Here is a 25,014-nt window from a genome sequence, read left to right as displayed (position 1 = left end):
TGTATTAGAGCCGCGCTAAAGAGTGGGGGAGCTTTGGACGTGTCTGGATGGAGCTGTGAGAAAGAGAGGGAGAAAGAGAGAGAGAGCTGGCAGTTTTGATGAGAAGGATTGTCTTGTGGAGGGTTTCTAACAGCTGTTTCCTCCTGTCTCCATGTCTGTGGCTTTGCTTGGACTGTGACTGACTGCCACACACACACACACACACACACACACACACACACACACACACACACACACACACACACACACACACACACACACACACACACACACACACACACACACACACACACACACACACACACACCCCCCCTCTCTGATGGATGACCCTGTAGCCATGGCTGATGCTCTGATGGGAGACACAGAGACACAGCTGTCTCAGTGGCTAGCTAGCTCACCTCACAGGACAGGCCGGAGTAGCCCAGGGGGCAGTCACACTTCTCTATCTGGTGTGCCCGCTCACTCTCCACGGACGGCCTTCCCTCCTCTGCCACCTCCATAGAAATCTCAGAGATCCTGTGTTTTAGTAGAGCGAGAGAGATAGAGACAGGGAGTGTGACAGCCATGTGAACCAATGTCAACGATACAACTATACTTGAAACATGATGTGATCAAACGCTATTGCCCTGACCATGACACTAAAAGAAAGAGTGTAGCGTAAACAGCCCTCTAATGTTTTGGTCTAGCCCATTGTGTGTTCAGACAAAGACAGAGAGGAGAGCTCGCCTGCTGTGTCTCATCATGTTCCCATGGGAAGCCTTGATGAGGACGTAGTCAACATAAAACAGCACGTCCATGAAGTCCTCGCGTGTCATGGCCTTCTTGTCTTCGTACTTCCACTCGTGCTGAAAAACAAAACATGTTGATGACATCACTGGCATCGAGATCCTATTCAATTACTCGAGAGGCTATGTCATAAACCCTCAAAGTTCCAGAAAGTAGTGAAAATGGCAGTCACCAGTCTAATTGGAATGAATGGCAGTGGTGGCATAATCCTAAAATAAAAGTAAGGCATGTGATATATCAGAAATTGTGTAAGATAATTATTTTATATGCAGTACCAGTCAAAAGTTTGGACACTATTTGGATCTATTCACTACAGAGTTTTTCTCTATTTTTTTTTACAAATTTCTACATTGTAGAATAATAGGGAAGGCATCAAAACATTGAAATAACACCTACAAAAAAAGTGTTAAATTATCATATATTTTATATTTGAGATTCTTCAAAGTAGCCACCCTTTGTCTTGATGACAGCTTTGCACACTCTTGGCAATTTCTCAACAAGCTTCATGAGGTAGTCACCTGGAATGCATTTCAATTAAAAAGTTAATTTGTGGAATTGTGTTGTGACAAGACAGACAGAAGATAGCCCTATTTGGTAAAAGACCAAGTACATATTATGGCAAGAACAGCTCAAATAAGCAAAGAGAAACAACAGTCCATCATTACTTTAAGACACAAAGGTCAGTAAATGCAACATTTCAAGAACTTTGAAGGTTTCTTGTGCAGTCGCAAAAACCATCAAGTGCCAAGTGCTATGATGACACTGGCTCTTATGAGGACCGCCACAGGAAAGGAAGACCCAGAGTTACCTCTGCTGCAGAGAATAAGTTCATTGGAGTTACCAGACTCAGAAATTGTTGCCCAAATAAATGCTTCCTTCAGTTCAAGTAACAGACACATCTCAACATCAACTGTTCAGAAGAGACTGTGTGAATCAGGCCTTCATGGTCAAATTGCTGCAAAGAAACCACTACTAAAGGACACCAATAATAATAAGAGACTTGCTTGGGCCAAGAAACACAAGCAATGGACATTAGACCGGGGGGGGAAATATGTCCTTTGGTCTGATGAGTACAAATTTGAGATTTTTGGTTCCAACCGCTATGTCTTTGTGAGATGCAGAGTAGGTGAACGGATGTGTGATTCCCACCTTGAAGCATGGAGGAGGAGGTGTGATGGTGTGGGGGTGCTTTGCTGGTGACACTGTGATTTATTTAGAAATCAAGGCACACTTAACCAGCATGGCAACCACAGCGATACTGCAGCGATACGCCATCCCATCTGGTTTGCACTTAGTGGGAGTATCATTTGTTTTTCTACAGGACAATGACCCAAAACACACCTCCAAGCTGTGTAAGGGCTATTTGACCAAGGAGAGTGATGGAGTACTGCATCAGATGCCCTGGCCTCCACAATCACCTGACCTCAACCCAATTGAGATGGTTTGGGATGAGTTGGACCGCAGAGTGAAGGAAAAGCAGCCAACAGGTGCTCAGCCTCTAACTCCTCTTTCTATTCTGGTTAGAGACGATTTGCGCTGTTCCATAAAGGGAGTAGTACACAGCATTGTACGAGATCTTCAGTTTCTGGGCAATTTCTCACATGGAATAGCCTTAATTTCTCAGAACAAGAATAGACTGACGAGTTTCAGAATAAAGGTCTTTGTTCCTGGTAATTTTGAGCCTGTAATTGAACTCACAAATGCTGATGCTCCAGATACTCAACTAGTCTCGTGAAGAAGACCAGTTTTATTGCTTCTTTAATCAGAACAACAGTTTTCAGATGTGCTAACATAATTGCAAAAGCGTTTTCTAATAATCAATTAGCCTTTTAAAATTATAAACTTGGATTAGCTTACACAACGTGCCACAGGAACACAGGAGTGATGGTTGCTGATAATGGGTCTCTGTATGCCTAAAGTATGTATATATTCCATACAAAATCCACAGTTTACAGCTGCAATAATAATTTACAACATTAACAATGTCTACACTGTATTTCTGATCAATTTTATGTTATTGTAATGGATCATTTTTAAAATGTTCTTCCAAAAACAAGGACATTTCTAAGTGACCACAAACTTTTGAACTGTAGTGTATGTGAGGACTCCTTCAAGACCGTTGGAAAGCATTCCAGGTGAAGCTGGTGGAGAGAATGCCAAGAGTGTGCAAAGCCGTCATCAAGGCTACTTTGGGTGGCTACTTTGAAGAATCTCAAATATATATATATATTTTTTTGATTTGTTTAAACTGGTTGCTACATGAGTTGGTTGCTACATGAGTTATTTCATCGTTTTGATGTCTTCACTATTAAAATAGTCAAAATAAAGAAAAGCCCTGGAATGATTAGGTATGTTCAAACTTTTGGATGGTACTCTAATTATAAATACAGTTTATACACGTTTTATACACATGTTCGGTATAAATAGCCTCTAAAATATATGCAAACAGACCATAAATGTCTCAAAACATTTTTAATTGGAAAGCTGTTAGTGCTATTATATGATACAATATCACAACCTGTTGCATTTACAACTTGTCTACAGTAAGTCCTATCATCAACTGATTTCAGCCAGTGTATGGCTGTGGATAGACTGCATTGTTTGAATGAAATGTTGGCATAGCTTTGTAGCAAGTACGATCTGTACGCGTAGGCACATACTGCATGACTGCAAGGTGTCCCGATATCTTTTCCAACTGTCCCGTTATCTGGTTTTAATGTCTATTCTCGAATGCCCTTCTTATCAATCAGAAACGCTGTGGTATAAAGTATTTGAATTCCTAATTCTATGATCACTTCAAAGTCAATTTCTCATACAACATCTCCAGAGGTTAGAATCTAGCTTTGAAGAGTTTTTGGGACAATGACAAGAGATGCACTTGCATGGCATCCACCACAAAAGGACCATAAATTGTTTAACAACACAAGCGAGTTTCCGTGGCAAATGGATCATGACTGCATCCTTAGACATTAGGAAACGGTAACAACAAGACAAGAGACGGTCCACCATGTAAGCCTATGCCATGGGTGTTCCCAAACTAGTTTGGCCCTTGACCCCATATTGACATTAAACATTTTTCGCGACACCCACCACGTAATCCAAAGCCAATATTGACTTTTTAAAATGTGGCTTATGACAGTCTATTACAAAACAGTCTGACAGTACTTTTGACCGTATTTCAATCTGAAAGTATGGTGTGAAGTGACTGGAATGCATCCGAAAGGTATTGGGAAGTTCAGAAGATCGTCAGTCAATAATGTTGTATGGATGGATGGATCATCGTTGATGACGTTCTTTTTCCTCCAGTCTGATTTAGTGCCTGGTCTCGTCCAATCGGTTCTAACGACTTGTGGGCATAGCAGAGAGAAATGGTGTGTACTGTATGTACATGTTCCAGAGTGTCTTATCGTTCATAGATAGGGTCCTCATGTTTTGTAGCTTCAACCGTTCAAGAGCCACATTTGTAGGAAGTAAACAGAAACCACTCTGTTTATTACAACCTCATCTGACAGCTACCGGAGGTTACTGGCGTAACCCCAGTTCTATGAAGCGCAACTTTTCTCACGCAACCCCATTTTCAAATTAGGTGACCCCCACATGGGGTCACGACCCCTAGTTTGGGAAACACTGGCTTATGTCCTTACCTCTGTCATGTCGATCTCGTGCCGGGTGAGTTGTCCAATCTGCAGTCCCTGCATGTGGCGGACCATCACCTTGTCTCTGTTGGGCCCTCCCTTTATGATGACCTGGGGTTCGTAGGAGGTGCGGCCTGTCTCGTCACGCCCCTCAAAGTAGATGGCATACTTCAGCTTGCCGCCGTAGGCTGTGATCTAAAGAGGAGAAACCACATCCAAGTAAAGAAGCTTGTTAGTACTATTCACATCTCTGAACAGAATACAGTCAACTCCTGATAAGTGCAAGTTAGAAAGTATTTCAAAACAGTATTGTTCACCAGGTCTTAAATAATACATGTATTGTCACTCCGGATATGTGCATGGGTTTGGGTTCAGTGTAAGCATAGTCTATACGTAAAGCAGTCCCGAGCAACTACATACAGTATATTTTTTAATTACATTTTTTATTTTACCTTTCTTTAACTAGGCAGGTCAGTTAAAGAACAAATTCTTATTTTCAATGACGGCCTAAGAACAGTGGGTTAACTGCCTTGTTCAGGGGCAGAACGACAGATTTTTACCTTGTCAGCTCGGGGATTCGATCTTGCAACCTTTCGGTTACTAGTCCAATGCTCTAACCACTATAAGGATTCAATTGTACACCTGTTATCAACTTGGGGTTTAAATAACATCGAAATGAGGGTGCTCTCACCATGGAACCATGGAATTGTTCAGGCAGTCTCCAGTAGTAGAGTTCGGTCAGCTTCTGGGTGACCAGGTCAGCATTAGCGATGATCTCTGGGTGCTGGAAGGTCACTCCGTTTGTGGTTTCTTGCAGGTTGGCTTTGTCCACTAGGGGCAGCTTGGTCTGCTCTGGTTTCAGGGACAGCTACAGCAGCACAGACACAACAAACAAACAGCATCACTTATTGGCCTTAATGTCACACAAAATACACAGATAATGGGTTGTATTTGGGTTTAAATGGCCTATGTTGCGAGAGAGCGATGCAAGTGTTTTTCAAAAGGGAAACAGCCTCTGTGACATTGAACAACTGTATTCTCCGATAACACACCAGGACTCAGCCTCTCACATAGTTGTAGATTAAAATGCATTTCACATCCTGAGGGCAGGCCAGAGATGTGCTTAATTGGGCAAGTAGAACATGCATATATTTAAGAAGCCACTTCTCTACAGTAGACTATGCCTCTGAGGCCCCTGTTTTAAATTTGCCCTCCCTTCCCATCTAAATATCCAGCAAATGGCTCACTAAAGGCTCCAGGGGGGGCAGGCTGTGCCCCTCACCTCACCATGCAATCTCATGACTCACTGACTTAGAGAGAATCTCCTGACTTCCAATGAATGAAGGAGAGGATTCTCAACTGTCTGTCTTTTTTCTCTCTTCATTTTAAAGCAAACAAACTTAGATTAACTTTGGGACGGCAACCTTTATTTAATTTGTTTGTCGTTTCCATTTATATGAAAGAAGGGTCCCTCTTCCGATGTCCTCAGCCGAGGTCTCCATGGACACAGCGGATGGAGGGTTATCAGGTCTGAGGCGCTCTGGCAGAAAATCCTTATTAAAAACAAACAGGGAAGCTGCAGCTCCCAGCCTCTGCCTGCTCCAAGCCCCCAATAAACCCTCTCCCACCCACTGTACGAGGCTATAATATATATTATCCTTCTGTTTGTGCTTGGTCCCCCTGGTTCTCACTACGTTCCATAAATTACAGGGAAATAAGACGGAGAGTAAATACCTGGTTGGGAATGAATCAATGGAGGAGAACCACTTTCATGAAATTAATATTTACCCTGTTTCCCATAAAATCATATAGCTGTGGCATTTCTCTCTAGGCTATTTCAGTACTTGTGGTTGCACGTACAGTAAGTTGTAAAGTGTTAACTGTTGCATGAGAACAAATGTTGTTTTATCATTGCGCATATTAGGTAGCCTATATCAAGAAAGCATAGAACAGTGGTCACCAACCTTTTCTGTGCCGAGACCCCTTTCTGAGTGAAAAAGCAGGCCATTTAAACATGACTTCAAGACAAACGTACGCCTACGCAACATTAACCTATTAAAAAACACTTCCGTAGCAATGAGGTTTATGCAGTAGGCTCAATACATCACTGCATATTGGCTATCCTTGAATTGCCCTGCCAATGGTGTTCTTCTCAGACCATTTTAAAATGATATTTTCAAACGGAAGGTATATGATCACACTGGTAATATATAATTTGTTATAGGCCTCTTACTTGTGAGCCATAAATTGAAATCGTTAGCATTTTTTTTACATGTATTTTATTGTGATGGTCAGTCTCAGCGGATGGAGGGAGGGAGAGCGCGAGCGGGGAGAGGCTGCCTCTCACTGTTCATCAGCTCTTCCTCCTCCTGCTGACTGACCAAAAATGGGACACTGTCTTCCAGCTGACGGGTGAAACTCGATCGCATTTAATTTATTTCTGAAATACGCTACTCCTCGATTTTAGAGAGACTCAAGTCGCTAACAACAACGCAAATATATTGATACACTTTGCAGCGCGAGTGGAAAGGGACAGGGCGTTTCACGGCTTATAAAAGTGTTGAGTGAAGTGTTGACAGTGCTGAATAAAAATGTGAATATGAAATCATTCCGAAAACAGCAGCAGTCTCTCTGTAAGTCATGTTTTTGTTTAGTTTTGAAATCTCACACAGTAGAGTCCGCAAACAAATTCTCAGTGGGCTTGTGAAAGCTGCAGACACGGTGATCTGAGCTATCTAGTTAGCCAGTGGTAGGCCTATAAATTGACTTTGCTCTCCGGGTCCGCCGGGTAGACGGGAACAGTTTGCCTACCCGGCGCGCAGGGAAGCTGAATCAATTGCACCTTCCTCAAACAGCGCGAAACGAATAAGAAAATAGGAAAGGAAGGCTTTGTCATTTGGCCTTTTACAGAAATAAATGGCCATCGAGTAGGAAAGCCTTGGAGATCGACCGGTTGGTGACCACCGGCATAGAACATTATTCATATTATATGCGTTTGTCTGTGTGTGCGTGTTGCGTGATGTGCGTGGGTGCACTCGCAGTTGCTGTACGTTTGTGTATGAATACAGTACCCGTGTGTGGGTGGACTTGCATGTGATGGGAATACATGTGTAGATGTGTGCTGCGTGTGGATTTCTGTCACGTTTCTTCATGACTTGACTTACCCACATGCGGATGAGGCCCTGTGCCTCAGTACAGGTGCTGGACATACCAAAGCAGTAACACTGACTGCAGCCTAGTGGGTTGCTTGTGCTCAGGCCGAAAGTCCTCGGCTTACACTGGTCACACTTCAGACCCTGTATATTCACCTGGGGACCGAACACTCAGGAATTAAGACACAGTCCAAGTCCAAAATGGCTGATGACCAATATTGTGCACACACACACACAAAAAAGGACGTTTTCAGTAAAGTATACATAAGAACAAATATAAAATCAATCTGAACAGATTTGCAAAGATAATATAGGCCTAGAGAGATATTTGATTTCAGACAGAGCCAAGCTATAAATAACAGTGGCGGAAAAAGTCATATCTCTTGTGCTCTTCGCCTATTCTGCTCTGGACTGATCAAAGAAGGTGATATTCACAAGAATCCAAAGGCAGCCATGTGTGTAGATACAGTAGGTGCATGTCAAAGGGGCTACTGTGCATGTGTACCACAGTGACATGTGTCTGAGAAGGAATGATAAGGGGCATACCCCCGCGTACAGCAGACAGCACACAGTGACATGTGTCTGAGAAGGAATGATAAGGGGCATACCCCCGCGTACAGCAGACAGCACACAGTGACATGTGTCTGAGAAGGAATGATAAGGGGCATACCCCCGCGTACAGCAGACAGCACACAGTGACATGTGTCTGAGAAGGAATGATAAGGGGCATACCCCCGCGTACAGCAGACAGCACACAGTGACATGTGTCTGAGAAGGAATGATAAGGGGCATACCCCCGCGTACAGCAAACAGCACACAGTGACATGTGTCTGAGAAGGAATGATAAGGGGCATACCCCCGCGTACAGCAGACAGCACACAGTGACATGTGTCTGAGAAGGAATGATAAGGGGCATACCCCCGCGTACAGCAGACAGCACACAGTGACAGCCCTGATAACAGTGCATCACACCAAAAACACTATTTCATATGGAACTTTTCCCTTCTATTTTATCTGATGCTTAACCCTAGCTAATACACTCCCAAAGCATCCGGAACTGAGAAGCAGCATTCATAACAGACATTGGCTGTGCCATGAACTACATATTAACGCTTTGTTTACACACCAGTCTGTGGGTTTAACTTTAAGGAGGATGCTAAGGATGCCAGAAATTCTATTGCCATGGCTTCATGGAACACACAGAGCCGCGCCACCCCATCACCGTGTCCATCACCCCTCCAGTCAGTCTCCATCACTAACAATCCCTAAACCCATCAACCTCTTATCTCTATCCTTCCATCCCAGTAGTCTAAAATAAACATCCAGCGAGGGAAGACGCTCTCTCTCTCTCTCTCTCTCTCTCTCTCTCTCTCTCTCTCTCTCTCTCTCTCTCTCTCTCTCTCTCTCTCTCTCTCTCTCTCTCTCTCTCTCTCTCTCTCTCTCTCTCTCTCTCTCTCTCTCTCTCTCTCTCTCTCTCTCTCTCTCTCTCTCTCTCTCTCTCTCTCTCTCTCTCTGTGTGTGTGTGTGTGTGTGTGTGTGTTAATGAGAGTCATCACCTCTCATAGGTGGCCCCTATGTGACAGCCTGTCACAATGTCACAGCACTGTCACTGTGAGGCACGGAGTCGGGGATGGCGACGCCTGCCTGACTGCCTGCCTGCCTGGCGCTAGCTAATCTGAATGCCTTCCCCCCACGTCAGGTCTATTTCCATCTCACACTTCCTCCCCCACACAGACGCTACCCTGCCTGCCTGGGTTTTGTTTGCCTGGCTCCGGGTTTGTTCGATGCTGGCAACCAGGCAGAGGATGGCGACAGGCCCCTATGCTCAGCCCAGATAGGGAAGGTATGGAGAGCTAGAGTGCTGCTGTTGAAACACAGGCTATATGGAGCAATCTGCCTTAGTCATTCTAATGGGACATTTCCAGGTAGTTGCAGTGAGGCTTAGAAAATACAGGCCTAGTTATGCTATGTAACTCCAAGTTTAAAATGTGAAACTGGCAGTGAAAGCTACTTAGATTAAGTCAGTGCTGGCTAGACATCAGGGAGGTGCCAGGAGAGCTGGCTTTGGTTTCTTTTGGGAGAATTTCATTGTAGTTTCTTGTCGTCACTTATTTGGAGAGGTCTGATGCAATCACTTGACACAGCATCCTATGATGAATATTCTAGATGAGAATAGTAGAGTATATAGATAGTAAATAGAGTAGACAACAATCAACTGATGGTTGTGGGTTACCTTGCAGCTGCATTGTCCAGTCCTGTCTGCACAGGCGCACACATCCTGGTCTGCATCACAGGTCTGGCTGTCTGAACCTGCCACGTTGCATTTGCAGGAAATGCATTGTGGGAAGTCCCGGTAGCCCAGTTTACACTCGCTGCACTTCTCTCCCTGGAACTGGTCCCGGCACATGCAGCAGCCGGTGTTGGGGTTACACTGCTGCGTCACTGAGCCCACCTGGTTACAGCCACAGGCCTGTGGAGGAGATGGTCAACTATTCATAATCAATGTACCATTATATTAATCAATACCCAGTCACAAAGGGTTAATCCATTGGCTTCACATAGTAAACATTTCACAGACCTTCCACAAAAGCGGGTTAAAACATTGGCTGCAAAATTAATTATACAATTATGCATATCGTCACAGCAGTAATCCCATGATGTGTTTCTCCATTAAATCTCAAAGCACTTCTGTGCGGTTTTCATTTCTATTTTGTGAATGTTCCGAACTATAAAAGTTGAAGTTATTTTGCTAAATCTTTTTAATGAGCATTTTTTATCAACAAAAGAATAGGCCTAACTCCAGGAAAGAGCCAGACAGGACTAGTTTGGAGGGGAGTGGCGTGAGATGAGGTGAAGTAAGGTGTACCTTGCAGCCCGCCATGATATCATGACCCCAGTGATTGGGGGCACATTTGTCACATCTCTCCCCCACGGTGTTGGGAGGGCAGACACACTGTCCTGTGTTGGCGTCGCAATTATTCCCCACATGGGCGCACTGGCACGCTGGGAAAGAGGCAGGAAAAACAAACTCTACTCAAAACAGCAGAATAGGCTCAGCACCACAACTTTCCATTAAACCTGGAAGAGAGTAAATACCCTTTTTGGTTTGAGGTCATCCAGCATTTAACATCAAGGAAAGCGGTAATCAAATCTAAATAAGATGTATTCATGTGTTGTATTGACCAAAAGTTCTTTGCAGACATCAATCAGTTAGATGGCAGTCAGTTCTTACGTGCGCAGCCACCCTCCTGGAAGTTGAAGTGTCCCGGAGCGCATCGGTCACACTTGGGCCCAGTGACACCAGGCTGGCACCGGCACTGGCCCGACTCGTCACAGTCAAAGGACTTGGACCCAAAGGAGTTACAGTTGCAGGGGGCACAGACTCCAGCGGACTGAATGCCGTAAGTCTGGGGCTGGGAGACAGCACAGAGATACTGAGGTCATTCAGGGACGCCAGAGAGCTGTCATAGACAGACACAGGGTGCTATTACCACAGCAAACAGGCACAGCACACAGTGACACACCGCAAACACTGTAAAACACACAGCTCAATACTTCAGACTAAGTTTTCAAGAACACACAGCATACAATAACGTCTCTGTACGAGAAAACATTATTTGAACCGTAGTAACAATAGTAACAATTCAATTGATATTTAGAAGTCCAAAACATAATCTAATATAAACTAATTTCTCCGTGCGTCGGGCAGAGGAAATGCCCATGTCTCACTATAAATGCAGCAACATGTGGTGAATAAGTAAATGGGAATTGTAACTATAGGAGGCGAGGCGACGGGGAAAGGAGGCAGCCAGAGACAGATGGTTCGATATGAATCTGATTATATGAGGAGCCAACAGCTCCTGCCTGGCTGGCAATCTGCATTATTCTCCCTTCAACAGGAAGGAATGGTGACGGTGGTACGTAAGCACACATCCCTGGGCTTCTCCCCCAGACTACCTCACCCTCCGGGGAGTTCTCTCTGGGGGTGCTGGGAGTCCTGGTGGGATGCTTCCACCAACCCATGTGGATCCAGCTGTCTCGGAGGTGGGAGTGGAAATGGATGGCTGATTGATTGACAGAGAGCGGTTAGCGCCTGAGCAGCAACCAGGTGTTGTGTTAGGGATGACTGACGTCTGTGTGTGAGAAGTGCCTGCTTACTCTTGTCAGCACAGCTAAAGAAAAATGCGTGTATGTGTAGCGTGTTTGTGTGTAGCGTGGTTGTGTGTAGCGTGGTTGTGTGTAATGTGGTTGTGTTTAGCGTGGTTGTGTGTAATGTGGTTGGGTATAGCGTGGTTCCAGCCTGGTGTGTTAGCGTTGCACACAATATGAGTGAAGTAGGCAATCATCGCCTTGGATAATTCTCACTTGAAACCTAATTTTTGTGTTTAGTAGGTTAAATTACACATTCGGTTAACATAATATACTATAGTGATCTGTTCTTGCAATTTGTAGTCTATGACATTTCAGATTTACATATGATAATTTTTCACTAAGTAATTTGGAGCAAACTACTTTTTATCAAAGTAACTTAAGGTAAGTAAACCATGTTTTCCTTAAGGGTAGCTTTAGTGTGTCTTTAGTGTGAAGTAATTGGTAGCTTGGTACACTATATTTTCAGAGTAGCTTCCCGAACACTGCCACTGACCAAGGTGAAAAAAACAAAACTTTTAAATAAGAGTTCAATTAAGATGAATGCCGTAAGAAAGGCTGAATAATTAACTATCACAACATAAAGGGCAGGCTTGATAAGTGGGCAATATTATAGAACAACAACTTATGAAGAGATCTCACATCAATTGAAGGGTCTAGTGGGGGCTGGATATTTCCAAGAATCCTCAATCACCTCTTTACAATGTAGATTACTATCTGACTTAATCACACTGTGCATTAAAGTATTTCTTCAACGCCTCAAGGATTTACAATTACATCTAGCTGCGCAGTACAAACGTAGGATCTTAATTGGATCACTCTTTTGCTGCTGAGAATTGCATTCCTACACCTGCAGAAAATGCAGATGAGCTTTGTGATTTACACAAATTCACTAAAAACCTGCACTAACACACAATTATATTAATAGTATTTCACATTTCATGTTATGGACTAAACGTTCAAATCCTGTTGCTGGAGGATTATTTTGCTGCGACAATATGGGTCAAATTAAGATCCTACATCTGTATATCTAAAGAATGCTGTTCTGCGCCTATACCTTATCTGCAACCAGTATATGGATATTCACATACGGTACATAATAGTTCATATACGTACAATTCTAGCTCAATTAAAATATGCGTTAGTATGTGCAGCCTGTATCACACAAGGCTACTCAGTGACAGATCCAGGTGAAACCTGAGCAGAAAGCAGAGGCTAAGAAGAGTGGAGCGCCAGGCTGTTTCACATACAGTCATTAAGGTCAGAGGCTTACTGCTGACCAGGCAATGTGTCATGTCAGCTCAGGTCAGGTTAGAGTCATGCTGTGGTCCAGCCAGTACACATCAGATCTGTTCTGTTCGGAAGATGGTGAGTGGTCAGTTGTGGTCGGTCAGAGAAGGCCTATATGGTCAAGTTTGAAGTGGGGTCAGGTTGCAGTCACATATAGTCAGGGTCTGGGATGGACATGTTCGTCGTGGCTAGGTGAGGCAAAATTATAACTATGGACCCTGTGGGTTGGTTGGGCAGGCTTGGTTGGTTGGTTGGTGGGTGGATGGGTGGTCGGCGGATGGGTTGGTGGGTGGGTGGTTGGCTGGGCAGGCTTGGGATGCATCACAGCACACTAACACACTAAAACACTCAGTGCTGCAAATCTTTACTGTCTTTACCGCTGAGGTGCGGTAGGCTGCCCTGGGACAGCCCCCAGAGCGGGACGAGCCCCAGCGCTGGACCTGCTGCAGCCGGACCCTCTCTATTGGCCTGCGCGTCTCCCGACGCTCGTAACCCTGGCGACCCAGGTCGCAGCGATGGCCCACGAAGCCGGGCTTACAGATACAACGTCCCTCCAGGTCGCAGCGCTGGGACATGGCCCCTGTACGGCTGCAGGAGCACGGCTTACACACCTGCTCCTCTGCATCCCACCAACAATTGGGCTTCATTCACCAGGAGCAGTGAGGGGCAGGAAGTTAGTTATCTGTGAATGTCTGAGGTACTGAGTATAAATGAGTTCGTCACCCTAAAACTTTGGGAAATATTTAGATGACAATATATTTGTGAAACCAAACACCGGAGTGAAAAATTGGATCAACTTCAGACATCAGCGTTACTAATCAACAGTATCTGACGCAGTAACTGATTTGAAATGTCCCCATAGATTGTCCACCTTTTTATGGGTATCCCAATGATAAAATGACATAGTGACCGAATTGACAAGATTCGGAATGACAACTGATACTTTGGTGACCTACCATGCACTCGTCACACTGCCGTCCCACCACATGCTGCTTGCATGGGCATTGCCCATTCTCCTGGTGGCAGACCTCCGACACAGAGCCATTGTTGTGACACTGGCAATCTGTAGACCAATGAGAGGGGTGGGGAGGAGAAGAGGGGAGGAGGGGATATCAGTTGAATGAATCAGATTTAGAATAACAAGGATCAGTCTAAGTTCAGCCCCAACAAGGCCCTCTCAGATAAGGGTATGTACTGTACAGTACAACTATATCCTCTTGTTGTCTTCGGTCCTATTGCTGTGCAGTACTACTGTCTATTGGCATCAACTCATACAGAGTACGCAAATCCAACCGCTTTCAGATTGCTAGACACAGGAACACATTTGCATTGTATAAACGGCTCATTATTTACTTTAAAAAGTCCTAGTGATCTGCAAGAGAAAACACAGGCACAGATGGTTTCCTATAGGACTGGTTGGAGGGGATATTTGCTGTTTTTTCTGTCTTTGTACTGTGCTCAGTCACCCACGTAAGGTTTAAAAATGCCTGCATTTATTCAATGTTTAACAGGTTGGAATGAGTATGAGTTGTAAGACTCCCTTTCTCACCCTGACAGCATGGAGTCCAGATGGGATCTAAAGTGGGTCAAGTTTTAATTCGGGCTGTCTGAGAGAAAGAGAGAACGAGTCGGGCTGATGGCACACTGAAACCAGCAACGAGATTACACTGTGCGTCAGCCACATTAAGTTGAAGAGATCTGTGACAATGATCATCAACTTGTTTTCCCTGCCACCGTGATAGCATGGGCAATTTCCATCAACGACGGCCCTGTTTCCGCATTCCTAATGTTGATTACTCCATGTCCGCCCAAAATGCCCCACCACCACAATAATCAGTTAGGACAGCCAGACTAAGTCAGCGAAAATGGACTTCTCACCAACCTACTTTTTTCGTTCGACAGATTTCATTCAAACGGAAGTCGTGCACCTGCCTTTTATCACTGCAGATGAAGGCAGCTATTCCATTCTATTGTAGAAGTCTATAGAGGCATTAGCTGCATGTTTAACTATTGTGCTTTACCAGTCTATAGTCTTAATGTACTGTCAATCACTACCAATACCTCAATCATTTCTTTGTTGTCTTTATCGCAGCTGTATATCAAGAGTTATAAATCAGGAATTAATTTGGCTATGAGCCGTGATAAGCTGTAATGCATTTTTAATTATCTTGGCATCATCGTCAAATGGGTCGTTTTGGTAAACTGAGACTAATTAGTTATCTTCATCCAAACATTGTCAACGTCGCAGACTGTACAGCTGAGAACAGAGAGGCAGATGAATTATAAACTTTTATAGGGTGAACATTGAAGTTTGCAAGTCAACACAGGTTGTTTATGTGGATTTACACAGACAGTCACCATCTGCACACATTCTCATATTCTCAAAGCCAAACATTTTCAAAGACACCGCCACATCTGGCATGCAGGCTGTCTGTCAGGCAGGCAGACAGGCAGCGCTCGCATAACATTACAGCAACACTCCACTCTTCAAAGGAGACTCAGACAGGGACAGGGGCTTTAACGTACTGCAGGCTCTGATACTCATGTACTTCTTATACTCACGTTGGCAGTTTTTGGCCTTGATGGCGTCCCCGTAGAACCCCTCGGCGCAGGTGTCGCAGGTGGTTCCCCCGTAGCCATCCCGACACCTCAGACAGGAGCCGGTGATGGGGTCGCAGCTCCGCGGTGAGGCCAGGTCCAGGTTACCGTTACACTGGCAGAGCTGGCACGAGCCTCCCTTAACCGTCGGCTGACCAAAGTAGCCATTCGAGCACCTACAGTGACCAGAGAGGAAGAGGGAAATCATGACTCATGGCTAAGGCCCTGAGTTTTACCTTACCATACTGTACGACATGGCCAAGAGAAACTCTGGGCAAGTTTTTTTCTTTCCTGACCTTGTGTATTGACCAGGAATAACCGCAGTCCCTAGTTACAATATAGCCCTATCATGACTAATTTGAGCAGGAAGGAGCGAGGCTATGGTACGTAGTGGACTGAATGTTCACTGCTCAGCTATGAAGAGAATGTGTTTCCCATGAGGGGAGTCACAGTACAAATGACAGAAATGGACATATGGTCACTGTGCCTCTGTTCTTTTTCAAGTCCCTAGAAAGGCTAAATGTCTCAGTGAAACTGGATAAAAAGCGATCACACTCAGCATGCACAGCTGTGTATCACGGACACTTCAGTGTTTCACTAAAATTACTTCAACGATGAAACTGGCTTCAATTATGAAATTGCCTTTTCAAACATGAACACTTAGTTTATGTATAATTCACATATTCATTTACATTTACATTTACATTTAAGTCATTTAGCAGACGCTCTTATCCAGAGCGACTTACAAATTGGTGCATTCACCAGTGGGAACAATAAGGGGGCAGTGGACGGTATCATTGGCAGTCAAAACACAGAGAAAGAATCTGAAAAGGCAAACGCGCGAAGCCACAGAAAATATCGCTATTCACCCTACCAACTCTTATCTGCACTGTCCTGCTTTTCCCGCCATATATCTCCTCAGAAGCGAGTCGTGTTCTGCCCTGATAAAGATATACATTCTAGTGCCTTCTTGTTAAATGGTTGCTACAATTCTTATCTCCACACCGCCCTTCTATCTGCATGATAGCAAAATGGGAAAAGTAATCATTCCATATCATGCACAGCGGATTCCTTTAGTCGCCGGAGAGTTATTAATTTAATATGTTATTGCTTCTGACTGTCTTATGTGAGAAGGAGCCATTGGCGTGGAACAGTGAGTACGTGTCTGTAATTTAATTTCAACCATCAAGCGGGTGTCTTGGGGAGTAGACAGCACTAATGCAGATATCATGACCAAACATGCAAAATGTAAATAAGTACAAATTATTGAATCACTTTACTTTGGAATCTGAAAAGAAAGAGCCTCCACCCGTAACATCCTATCCCATTTCCCCAACCACACCCATCCAACATGTCTCCATCCAACCACAACCACCCACCACCCTTCACCCCCCCTAAACATCCCTTAATAACACCCCTTCCCAGTGGGAAGGAAAGTATATATATTATGAAAATAGGTATATACTGTATATATAGTTTGTATGTGTTAAGCGTTCTAGATTGTATATTTGTATACTGAACAAAAATATGAACAATTCTCAGTCAATTGAAGAAGAAAGAAAATTGGGACCTAATCTATTGACGTCGCATGACTGGGAATACAGTCGTGTTGTGGGTTCTCAATGGACATTTGGGTGCTTTCGTAAATCCACACTCGCTATCTACTCCGATTTCAGAGCACTCTCGCCTGAGTGTACCAGAACGCAGAATAATGAATTTACAAGCGCTCAACGCCCGTTGAATATGGCCGGTGTCAGTAAACGTTGGCAAAAAGTATAATTAAATTGTTTCCAGCAGTACAGTTACAGTCAACAACGCTCTGGTTAACACGAAAACTGCCTAACCAGCTCTGCTAGGGTGAGTGAAATGGTCAGAGTGGTCTCATTTGTGTCTGGAAGTAGCTAGCAAGCTAGCCAACGTTAGCTTGGGTGCTTGACTGCAGTTGTAAGCAAAACGGTCTGTTTACAAATTTACAAACGGACAATTTGACAACGCTCATAAATGCAGCCACTCCAGATTGAATTTAAGAACACACCCAAAGTCGAAAAATCTCTAACTTGTAGTTTGTTATGCTAACTAGCTAGCAAGAGGTTGCATAGCAAAAGCATCAACTTCCAGTAGAGAAGACAAAGAGCAAATACACTCAACTGAAAGTTTGGTTGCACTACAATTAGGGTGTGGAAATGTTATGCCCCTTAGATATTAATTTAGAATCCTCCAATCCACTTATGCTGTAGCCTACTCTCGACCGTCACGCTGTACAGCACCATATTTTCCATTCCATCCTAACGGAAACCCTGAGGGTTTTGTTTTTCTTGGAATAGAACCACCATAATATTAATACAATTAATTAAGCCAAATTTTAAAAAAAATCAATCTCATATACTATGTTATGTTAAAAAAACGTTTTAAATTCTCAGTCTTCCATATTGGCATTACCAATCAAATGCTTCTCAAAGATGTTCCATCTGGTTTGCTTAATATAAGCAATTTGAAATGTTTTATACTTTATACTTTTATACTTTTAGTTTTGATACTTAAGTATATTTAAAACCAAATACTTTTCAACTTCTACTCATTTTTCATTAAGGTATCTTTACTTTTGACAATTGGGTACTTTTTCCACCACTGTATTTTTGTTCAGTGTATGTGTTGGGCTTTAGCTGAGATTATTCTTTAGAGTCAAGTACATTTGTCCAGGCCTCAATTGTTCCTTGAAGAGCACCATTCATTCTCGAGGTCGACAATTCTAATGTTATAACATCTAATAATAACTGCACCCACTGGCAAATTGGGAGAGAGTGAGGTGATTGCCATCTAAGAGCCAGCATATTGTTTTTGCGGCAATGCTGCCTGCCAGCTGCAATGATCTCTGATTGATTGAGAGATTCAAGAAGCTGTCATTATCCCTGTTCCCACTACAAGGTAAGGAGAGTCTGAGGAGCCGGGTGACGAAAGAGAATTCTACTTTTCAATTCACAGTATGGCCTTGCCTTACCTTTCGTTGTGGCTGGCAAAACAACATTCTTGGTCCGCAGCTCAAATTGACCATAAATATCACAGTAGCCACTAGACAGTAAGCACAAACTATTCAACAAAAACATATTACACTTTTGAATAACGCAGCCAAACCATATGGCACTCTTGAATAATGCAACAGTTCACAAGCATGAAGGCCTATGTGCAGAAAATTAAAGGGTTTCACTTCTTGGGGCGGCAGGGTAGCCTAGTGGTTAGAGTGTTGGACAAGTAACCGAAAGGTTGCAAGTTCAAATCCCTGAGCTGACAAGATACAAATATGTCATTCTGCCCCTGAACAGGCAGTTACCCCACTGTTCCTAGGCCGTCATTGAAAATAAGAATTTGTTCCTGACTGACTTGCCTAGTAAATAAAAATTGTCTGTAGGCTACACACATTAGGCTACATTTCAGCTTCAATAGAAAAGCACAGAGCTCCTATAACAGCATGTCTTCATCAAGTAACATTAGCCTATCAAAACATTTTGCCCATGCAAAAGCGTGTAAACATATAGGAGGTCACGGTATAATTTGCACTGGTCCTGATCAACACATTTCATACAAGTCTGTCACGTATACTCCCTCTATCCGGCACTCGAGGTCACCAGGCTGCTCATTATTACGCACACCTGTCACCATCGGTCCGTGCATTAGTGCCTCATTAGACTCACCTGGACTCCATCACCTGCCTGTTTACCTTCCCTATATATGTCAGTCCCTTTGGTTCTGTCCCTAGGTCTTATCGTTTCTGTTCCAGTGTTCATGTCTGTACGCTACCTGTGTTTCTTGTTTTGGTCGATATTCATTGTATCTCTGAACTTGCTTCCCGACCACCCAGCGTACACGTTACATAGTCTGGGTGCTGAGATTCTATGCATACAAACTGTACACTGCACAAGTATACTGAGTGTACCAAACATTAGGAACACCCTCCTAAAATTAAGTTGGACCCCTCTTGCCTCGGGAACAGCCTCAATTCGTCGGGGCATGGGCTGACTCTACAAGGTGTTGAAAGCGTTCCACAGGGATGCTGGCCCATGTTGACTCCAATGCTTCCCACAGTTGTGTCAAGTTGGCAGGATGTACTTTGAGTGTTGGACCATTCTTGATACAAACGGGAAACTGAGCGTGAAAAACCCAGCAGTGTTGCAGTTCTTGACACACTCAAACATGTGCCCCTGGCACCTACACTAACATGCCCCGTTCAAAGGCACTTAAATATTTTGTCTCGCCCATTCACCCTCTGAATGGCACACATACACAATCCATGTCTCAATTGTCTCAAGGCTTAAAAATCCTTATTTAACCTGTCTTCCCCCTCCATCTACACTGTTTGAAGTGGATTTAACAGGTGACATTAATAAGGGATCATAGCTTTCACCTGAATTCACCTGGTCAGTCTATGTCATGGAAAGAGCAGGTGTTCCTAATGTTTTGTATACACAGTTTATTTCTCGGTACACTTGTAACTTCATGCATAATAACCATTCTACTGTTTACATAGACCCAGGTGGCTAGGACGCTACACCACAGCCATGCGTTAAGCAGTGAGCTTTTTCTTTTGTAATGAGTAAAAATAGGGAAATATGAAATGTAAAATGAACCTTTCTTACCAATTATATAGAATATGATTATGAAGATGTCATCCGGTATATAATCCACCCTGATCTCATTATATAGATAGGCCAGAGGTGGGCAATCATTTTCACTGAACGATTTGTTAGTCAAAAGCAATTTGCGGGCCAGAAAAAGGGCAGTTATTTGAAAATATATAGGTCCGTTATAATTTATATAAATATATAGGTCAATTATAAATTATATAAATATATAGATACATTATAATTTATATAAATATATAGATCCATTATAATTTATATAAATATATAGGTCCATTATAATGTATATAAATATACAGGTCCATTATAATGTATATAAATATATAGGTCCATTATAATGTATATAAATATATAGGTCCATTATAATATATATACAAATATATAGGTCCATTATAATGTATATAAATATATAGGTCCATTATAATTTCAACATCCTTTCTATCGAGTTTTAGCCATTCAAGAGTGACCTGGAGTGTTTTTTAACCCAAAATAATAATCCCCCCCACCACCCCGGGCTGTATGTTGCCCAACTCTGAGATAGGCCTACTGTATATTCTGTATTTCCCTGACGACTTAAACTGAATTCTTCCACTGCTCTATGTTCACTACATACTTCAGTCTGAGACTGCTGTCGGTGAAGTCGTTTGTGGTGACGACAAAACGAGGGCTGGTGTACGGAACAAAGTCATCATCGATTTAATCATCTTTAACCAATCAGTATCAAAGCCAATTATGCATTTCTAAAAGGAAGCTTTCCCCATGTGAGTTCTGACTCTGGTGCAGCAACCCATTGGTTTCTAGGACCAATCAGAATGGTTAGAATGTGTTTGAGTTCGAGAAATAGTCAGGGAGGTACTCAGATCCAGGCTCATTGCAGAGAAAAAACTATCATCCGTGGGCATGGCGTAGCGTTTGGTCGGAGCAAGGAGTATGGGTAGCTTGGCAACTACAGCATATCCGCTAAGAAAACTCCTATTACCCACATCCAACTCAGTCCAGTTCAGTTGGGTCTGTGGTTCCTGACTGGGTGAGGGTGAGGGCGCTATTCTTGACCAAATGTGCCATCTGATGTATTTACACACCCACGAACTCTCCCTGGCAGCCTGGCCGCCCTGCTCTCTCGGACAGACAAGAAGGATCCGTCTTTAACACTGATGTCTCCCGCCAGGTGTCTGCCTTCCCTATCTATAAATACATCTGCAGCTTTTCCTCTTGGCTCTAAGCAGACGCCTTTAAAACAGGAAACATTCTCACCCCAGCCTGGCAACGCACCCCGCTCTATCTGTCAGGCCCTTGTGGATCAGATATCCATGCCCACTCGCTGCCAAACTAAACGTAAACGCTAATATGTTTCAAGGAGCTCAGAGGCTCAGACAGAGAATAGGCACAGGATTGGAGGTCTGTGTCTATCAATCGAAAGCAGAGTCTGTTTCTATCTATCTTTCCATCAGCCAAGCTTATGTTGTGTTTTCTCATCGACAGCTTCCCTCTGTTCGCCTGGCCACTCAGATCAGCTTCCAGAAAATGTGAAGTGAAACCTCTTTCCCTGCTCTAGCTGGCTGATTCCTCAGGATAGACTCTTCTTCCCAAATCAATAATCTTATTACTGGAAACTCTGCACTTGATTGGGAGAATGTACTCCTGGCCCCTGCAGAACGGCTTCCCAGGGAGGGAGAGACCTCTTCACGCGCCTCTTTTAACTCCGACTGCCAATTTGTTTCCAGGAATTGCAGTAGTTTGATGGCGCTGAGGAGAAAGCTATTATTACCAACTAACCCTCTTTGGTGCTGCAGCAGGGCACTTGTTATCAGGCAGACAGTGCTCCAATTCCAGAGTTCAGTTCACTCTCTAGACTAGAAAGAGGTATTGTAGGTCCAGGTGTGGAGAGGGACATTATGAGAGCACACCTCTGTAATGTCCTTCACTTCACCATTTCTCAGAGAGCTCCTGGGAGAGAAGCCGGGCCCCGGGGCCCCCTTCACAGGCAGCCATGATAGATGAGGCCCCATCCTGTCTGTCTGTAGCGTAAATGAGATCCTGTCCCCCATGTCCCCCGTATGGCCCGCAGAACCCAAATCCGTCCTCACCCTACCTCTTGCTTTATAGATCAAGAGAAGAGCAGAGTGGGCAATCTGCAAGGCAGCGCAGCACAGGGATGGCATGCGTGCCCACAGCTGCCTGTCTCCATCTGTCAGAGGGTATGGGTCAAAGAGAGGGGTGTTGCCTCGCCCCATCCCCTTGGTAGTTTTCTGACTCTAAGCCCTGCAGCAGTGCCAGAAGGCCTACCATCAAACCCACACCTACCACACAGCAAGTAGAAATACCAACAATCCATCCCTCCGTCTCTCTGTCTCTGAGATAGAGAGAGAGAGCGAGGGAGCGACTGATGCATTTATGTCGCAAATGAAATTAAGAGACCTCAGAACAGAACTGCGGGCACCGACTACTAAGTGATCAATCTTTCCGCTGGTCCAGAGAGGCTGGTCCTTTGTCTACCGATGCCTCTGGGAAAGATCCCACCGCTCTGAAACATCAACTAAACCCATCTGTATTCTCCACACTTTTATGAGTGGCTTTCATAGGCACACAGTACCATATGGCGACCGAACTGAACAGACAAACCGGAAAAGACCACAGTGGCATATGGGCTGCTTTTGAAATGCACGTGCAATGAATAACAAACACTAAAATGCACTAGCCACCAGTGTGAGAACCATACATAATCTAAAACTGCCAATAGTCATGAGCGTAATTAAATCAGAAGATATCCATTTAATTAAATGAAATACAAGACTAATTATGGACTATCTATAACCTATTGACACAGTTCTCTCTTCATGCGGATAACATGTGTCATCTTGCACAGCATCACATACCGAACATAGACCTGGGGTGCATTCGGGAAGTATAGACCCTTTGGCTTTTTCCTCATTTTGTCGCGTTACAGCCTTATTCTAAAATGGATTAAATAAATGTTTTTGTCTGCACTCTACACACAATACCCCATGACAACAAAGCGGGGGGAAAAAAACGTTTTTTTTAGAAATGTTTGAAAATGTATTAAACATGAAAAACAGAAATAGCTTACATAAGTATTCTGACCCTTTGCTGAGATATGAGATATGAAATTGAGCTCAGGTGCATCCTGTTTCCATTTGATCATCCTTGAGATGTTTCTATAACTTGATTGGAGTCGACTCTTTCCAAATCGTGTCCAATAAATGGAATTTACCACAAGTTAACTCCAATCAAGTTATAGAAACATCTCAAGGATGATCTATGGAAACAGATGCACCTGAGCTCAATTTAGAGTCTTACAGTACCCGTCAAAAGTTTAAATACCTACTACATTCAAGAGTTTTTCTTTATTTTTACTATTTTCTACATTGTAGAATAACAGTGAAGACATCAAAATGATGAAATAACACATATGGAATCATGTAGTAACCAAAAACGGTTATATTTTATTTTCCTCAAAGTAGCCACTTTTTGCCTTGATGACAGCTTTGAACACTCTTGGCATTCTCTCAACCAGCTTCATGAGGAATGATTTTCCAACAGTCTTGAAGGAGTTCCCACATATGCTGAGCACTTGTTGACTGCTTTTCCTTCACTCTACAGCCCAACTCATCCCAAACCATCTAAATTGGGTTGAGGTTGGATGATTGTGGAGGCCAGGTCATCTGATGCAGCACTCCATCACTCTCCTTCTTGGTCAAATAGCCTTTACACAGCCTGGAGGTGTGTTTTGGGTCATTATCCGGTTGAAAAACAAATTATAGTCCCACTAAGGGCAAACCAGGTGGGATGGTGTATCGCTGCAGAATGCTGTGGTATCCATGCTGGTTAAGTATCCCTTGAATTCTAAATAAATCACAGACAGTGTCACCAGCAAAGCACCCCCACACCATCACACCATTCTTCACTGTGGGAACCACATATGCGGAGATCATCCATTCACCGCAAAGACACGGCGGTTGGACTCATATGACCAAAGGACAGATTTCCACTGGTCTAATGTCCATTCCTTGTGTTTCTTGGCCCAAGCAAGTCTCTTCTTCTTATTGGTGTCCTTTAGTAGTGGTTTCTTTGTAGCAGTTCGACTATGAAGGCCTGACTCACGCAGTCTCCTCTGAACAGTTGATGTTGAGGTGTCTGTTACATGAACTCTGTGAAGCATTTATTTGGGCTGCAATCTGAGGTGCAGTTAACTCTAATGAACTTATCCTCTGCAGTAGAGGTAACTCTGAGTCTTCCATTCCTGTGGCGGTCCTCATGAGAGCCAGTTTCATCATACTGCTTGAATGTTTTTGCGGCTGCACTTGAAGAATCTTTCAAAGATCTTGACATTTTCTGGATTGACTGACCTTCAAGTCTTAAATTAATGATGGGCTGTCATTACTCTGCTTATTTGAGCTGTTCTTGCCATAATATGGACTTTGTCTTTTACCAAATAGGGCTATCTTCTGTATACCTTGTCACAACACAACTGAAAATATATTTTGATTTGTTTAACACTTTCTTGGTTACTACATGATTCCATATGTGTTAATAGTAAACATAAAGAAAAACCCTGGAATGAGTAGGTGTGTCCAAACTTTTGACTGGTACTGTATGTAAATAAGGTATTTCTGTTTTTTATTTTTAATACATTTGCAAACATTTCTAAAAACCTGTTTTCGCTTTGCCGTCATGGGGTATTGTGCGTAGATTGCTGACGAAAACATTTATTGAATCCATTTTAGACAACAAAATGTGAAAAAACTCAAA

General features: G+C 43.5%; 1 protein-coding gene across 7 annotated transcripts in view; it reads right to left on the bottom strand.

Moving 5' to 3' along the window:
* lama2 (laminin, alpha 2) overlaps positions 1–25,014 on the bottom strand; it is a 152,671-nt gene that overhangs the window by 43,194 nt on the left and 84,463 nt on the right. For 6 of the 7 annotated variants that reach the window (XM_046298275.1, XM_046298277.1, XM_046298276.1 and 3 more), the window contains exons 19-29: positions 15,575–15,786; positions 13,969–14,075; positions 13,390–13,653; positions 10,806–10,986; positions 10,440–10,576; positions 9,807–10,043; positions 7,586–7,729; positions 5,113–5,289; positions 4,431–4,616; positions 727–845; positions 399–516 (exon numbers count right to left, since the gene is read on the bottom strand). In XM_046298275.1, the coding sequence (XP_046154231.1) occupies positions 399–516; positions 727–845; positions 4,431–4,616; positions 5,113–5,289; positions 7,586–7,729; positions 9,807–10,043; positions 10,440–10,576; positions 10,806–10,986; positions 13,390–13,653; positions 13,969–14,075; positions 15,575–15,786 (1,882 nt within the window). The remainder of the gene's footprint in view (positions 1–398; positions 517–726; positions 846–4,430; positions 4,617–5,112; positions 5,290–7,585; positions 7,730–9,806; positions 10,044–10,439; positions 10,577–10,805; positions 10,987–13,389; positions 13,654–13,968; positions 14,076–15,574; positions 15,787–25,014) is intronic. The other variant, XM_046298282.1, reaches the window with a different exon arrangement.

Source organism: Oncorhynchus gorbuscha, linkage group LG14 (genome assembly GCF_021184085.1).
Source record: "Oncorhynchus gorbuscha isolate QuinsamMale2020 ecotype Even-year linkage group LG14, OgorEven_v1.0, whole genome shotgun sequence".
Classification (NCBI taxonomy): domain Eukaryota; kingdom Metazoa; phylum Chordata; class Actinopteri; order Salmoniformes; family Salmonidae; genus Oncorhynchus; species Oncorhynchus gorbuscha.
Note: the sequence above shows the minus strand (reverse complement) of the source record. Positions and strands in the feature narration are given on the sequence as shown.